The sequence below is a fragment of the Protopterus annectens genome, chromosome 10.part0, assembly GCF_019279795.1.
Source record: "Protopterus annectens isolate FY-2018-M chromosome 10.part0, PAN1.0, whole genome shotgun sequence".
NCBI classification, from domain to species: domain Eukaryota; kingdom Metazoa; phylum Chordata; order Ceratodontiformes; family Protopteridae; genus Protopterus; species Protopterus annectens.
Genome location: NC_056744.1, coordinates 1,688,364,300 through 1,688,369,155, shown reverse-complemented (window position 1 = coordinate 1,688,369,155; position 4,856 = coordinate 1,688,364,300). Strand labels below are relative to the sequence as shown.

General features: G+C 35.0%; 1 protein-coding gene across 1 annotated transcript in view; it reads left to right on the top strand.

Annotated features, from left to right (window-relative positions):
• The first annotated feature begins 376 nt into the window (after nucleotides 1–376).
• The window catches only part of LOC122814426 (zinc finger protein 316-like), a 40,040-nt gene continuing 35,560 nt past the window's right edge, over nucleotides 377–4,856 (top strand). The window contains exon 1 of the mRNA XM_044087007.1: nucleotides 377–439. Coding sequence (XP_043942942.1) covers nucleotides 377–439 — 63 coding nt within the window. The remainder of the gene's footprint in view (nucleotides 440–4,856) is intronic.

The following is a 4,856-nucleotide window of genomic DNA, read 5'->3' as shown; positions in this document are numbered from 1 at the left end:
TGGAATATTCATTCCTGCCAGCATGTTTTCTTGGACATTACTTGAATTTATTTCCACGTGAAAAGGAAGCATGGCCAAGGGTGGTTAGGATATTTTGGAACTTGATTACAACCCTTGTGGTACCAGTGGTAAGCTTACTGAACAGTTTGCTATATTAACACGTATTGTGAGGGTCTACAGTCCATTGATGATACCTGGGATGTTTTGCAAGTCAGAAATGAATGACAAAGCCAACATTGATTTTGAAGCCCTTACTAAAGCTGTAGGTGACTTGGAATATAACCTTCTGAAACGTAAACATTTGTAGACTCGGAGGCAGTATTTCGAATTCTGCCTACAACAAAAGATTATACACAGAGGATTGCGAGTTTTCAAAATGCCAATGTATGGGGAGCAGTATCCAGAACTGCTCGCACAGTGGCAGAAGCTCAACCTTGAGGTAAGCAGCAAATACCTAAAACTCTTAAATGACTTTTTTAAACCTGAAGAGGAAATGCTGATTACTAAAATTACTGAACAACGAGCTGCATTATATGATTATTTTCCAGGGGGTCTGATTGATTCTAGCTTGGACAGATTTGTTGATATGGTCTTGTTATATGAGAGGATATTACTATACCAGAAATGGCTAAAAAACAGATATGTGGCTGACTTTAAGAATGGTCATGTTTTTACATGGCCTAAAAGTAAATCAGTTACTGGATAACTTTTATCTAAAGGCTCTATTAGGATTAAAGGGCTTCTAGGAGACTCATAGGTTGGGAGGGTGGCCTAATGGTTAAGGTGTTTGCCTTACAAACACAAGGTGCAGGGTTTGAGTCTCACAAGGGATAATTGGTTAGGCTTACAATGGCTCACAAGGGCAGTTAGCCTAGTACTATAACCTATAACCTATAATCTGGTCTGTCAGGTATTTCAACCCCCTTGAGTCGTTCTTTGGTGACAACAGAGACTACTGTTGTTAATGAGAATGTCATGAATAGTAAGGTGCTGATTGAGAATACCTCAAGTACATTCACCTTGGGTAATGATGTGAGAAGGAAAGCTCTGTTGAGGAAAAATAAAGAAAGCATTGTACCGAAAATAGATGACAGGTCTTTTAGTTTCCTTTACTCATCATCCAAAGTTATCTCAAGGGCAGGAGGCACTCCAGGAGCAGGGGTGAGTCAAGAGAAAGTTACCAATGGAACCAAGTACCAAACCAGTTTCTGAAGAAAATATCGAAACAAATGGTAACTTGATAGTATGGAATCTAAGAGCCAGCTAACGTGAAAAATGAAGTGTTCTTGAAAAGGAATCCTCTTTTATTCTGACTCCGTGTGTGAGCTAACAGACACTATCTTGGATATTAAATGATTTCTTATGAATGTGTGTTTGAAAATGGAATTTGGTAGTGAAGGCTGTATGACAGTGTTAATTTTAGGAGACACAGTTTATATATTCGTACTATTTATCCACTGATTGATGTCTTTGGTAGATTGGTGAATGATTTATATGATATTTTTTTCCTATGGAAGAGTGAGTGGGAGTCATAGAAAATAATTATAATCTTACATATAATGAACATTTAGTGATGGCAAGAGTATGAAATGATGATGATTGGACCTGTAGGAGAGGTAGGTATGTATCCCAGAGACTACCTCATCTATGGAACAGGCTCCCCTTGCATGTGAAGCAGAGTTCCTCCCTAACCCAATTCAGGTGCAACTTGGACAATTGTATGGGAAGCCAGAAATTCATCCCTGGTGTGGCACCTATATCTCTAATGGACACAGGTAACCTGTAAATGGTTCATCTCCCAGGCCCATGTTTACACTTATCAAGAGTATCAGAACTTGTCAGAGATTTGTGATTCATGGCTGGGCTTAAAAAGCCCCTTGTGGTCATTAGCCTAGTAAACACCTATGAACTTATGAGACAATCGTCATCAGACCAGCTGACAAAAGGGGGTTTATTATAATTATGGACAGAGCTGATTACTTTAACTGTATGAAGCAGATGTTGAGTGATACACATTTTTATACGATGATACTGGTATTGATAAGCTGAAAATGAGGATCCCATCAGACTTTGGATAATTGCTTAAGTAGGGTTGTTAGTTTTGATTTATTTAAATATTTTTGGTGGAAAATACTTTGATTCCTATCATTCAAGGTCTCCCAAAGATATAAAAAACAGCCATAAACCACATTTGAGTCCAATTGTAGCAGGTTGTAATTGGAGTACAGAACCCTTTTCTCTCTTTGTAGAGAAGCATTTACATCCAGTTTTGGATGGAAATGTAAGGGTTCTAAGGGACTCTAAACAAGTTTTGAAGAATCTTTATGGGTATGTTAATACACAATTTTTAGGTTCTAGGTATTTTTTTGTGACAATGGATGTTCAGTCATTGTTCACAATGATTCCTAATAATTTTTGTCACAATTGTGTTAATGACTACCTGACCAGACATACTGGGTATAATCTTTCTCTTATTGATTTACTTTGTCTTTACATGGAGATAACACTTGAAATAATATTTTTTATGTTTAATGGCCTTTATTATTTACAGAAAGAGAGCTTAGCTATTGGCACATCCAGTGCTAATAGCTATGCCAGTATAGTAATGGCTACATGGAAGGAAGATCTCATGTTTAAGATGCATTGGTTTGAACACTTTTTGTCCATTTTTATCGATGGTCCATCTACGATTTGTTTTTTATATGGTCTGGGGGAAGCAATTGATTTGCATGAGTTTCATAATAGTTTTAAATGTTTCCATTACTTTTTTAAGTTCTCTATGACTTAAGTCTGATAAACGTTTTTATTTTCTGGATCTGTTCATATATAGATTAGATAGTGAGGTTGCGAACACTGGTATTTATAGGAAACCTTGATATAAGAATACTCTACTACATAGACATAGTATACACCCCACACATGTTTTTAGAAACATAATTAAAGGACAAGGAATGAGAATGCCTGCAGGCTAAATGCCTCTGAGGAAGGGTTTCTTTCTGAAGTTTCCGATTTAAGGGATAGGTTGATTATTAGAGGGTATAATAATATTGAGGTTGATAATGTTTTAAATGTGATCCCCTCCCTGAGGAACAATGTTGTGAGACCGTACTTTTCTGAACAGAATACATCTCCTTATAATAGGCGATCTATTACTTTTTTGGATAGAACAGTTTCCATCCCTATGTTCTATTAAAATGATACTAAGGCTGTCGCAAAAGTAATTGGTAAACACTGGGGAATTTTGACTCCTGACCCCACAATAAAACGAATTGTAGGAGATACCCCCATTTTAACTATAAGAACAAAAATGTTCGAAAAGACAGCTTTAGTACATGCAAGGCTGGCAATATCATACAGCCTTGTGGGAGATCTAACTACTGTTGTTATGTAGACAGCAGTGGTTTCTTTATACATCCAGACACAGGACAGAAATTTGTATTTAAGGTTGCAACCAACTGCTTGAACTCACATGTTTATCTGAGTTACTGTTTACAATATAAAGTTTTTTTTGTTGACAAAACTGATAAAATGTTGGATAGAGTTAGGGAACATTATATAGCATTTGTACTAGTTCGGACAGCAGTGCTTTGTTGAAGTATGTGAAGGACACTGATGAACTGCATACTTTTAGGTTTCTAATGATGGATGTGTTTAATCCTAGTCTGCATGAGGGGCTGTTTGGAATTTTACTGAGACATTGGAGGTCAAGTGAATTATTTGTTTAAGAACTGACCAAGGTAAGGGTTTAAATGAGAAGGTCCCTTTAAAACCTATATTAAAGGGAAGCAGCCTTGGGACATAATATTTCTTGGTGTTTTATGTGTTTCAATGTATTACACTTTGAGATATGTTTTGATATGTTTTTATATATGGGTATACTTGCTAGATTTATATATATATATATATATATATATATATATATATATATATATATATATATATATATATATATATATATATATATATATATATATATATATTTTATATATACATATTTCATTTTTTATTTGAGTCAGTTACTTATAGGAAATGCTTCATGATATTTGGTTAATTGGACTGTTAGGGATGGTTCTGTTCTCTGGATGTCAATGATTTGTTTTTGATATAAAATGAAAGGTGATGATGATGGTAAAGTTTTATGGTCTGAAGAAGCTGTTGTGAAAGCGCTTATTAGTTATATATTTTTTGTTTTACTTATTAAACAGTGTATTTTATGACTCCCTTGGGTTTTGTTTTATTCCATTAGTATTATCAGTTTTGTGCTATAAGACAAGGATGGTTGTAATAAATTATTGATCACGTTAAGTTTTATTGAGTGAGTTTGTAATCTTCTGGTATGTGATATATACAAAATACTTAAGAATTTGGTTAGGCGATCTGGTTGAAAGCTGTGATCTTTTAAAGGTGGACATTGACAGGATTAGAATTGGATCAAAGGGTGCAGGCTTTGCACTTTTATGTTCTGCCCTTGCTGCTGTATTCTTTCAATCATTTACAGTCAGTGCCCTGAGTATTTTTTGAAGGCAGTTGAGAATATAATGAGAAATTTTATTTAGGATGGTTTTGAAGGATTTATCCCATGGGAGAAGCTGACAGTATCCAAAGATGTAGAAGGATAAACGTGTTACAGATCCTTATTTATATGTTAATGTTGTGCAGTTTAAATTATTGTAGTTAACTATGAAATCTTATGATACCAAATGAAGAAAACTCCACAAAAGCAAAAAAGCCGGGAGCGGAGACGATAAAGGCTGAAAACCAACCTTCCAAATTTTATTTGAACACAAGAATAAGTACGCACAAGCACAAACAAAAAAAGTATATTAAAATGAACGCCTTCACAATCTAAGCATTTG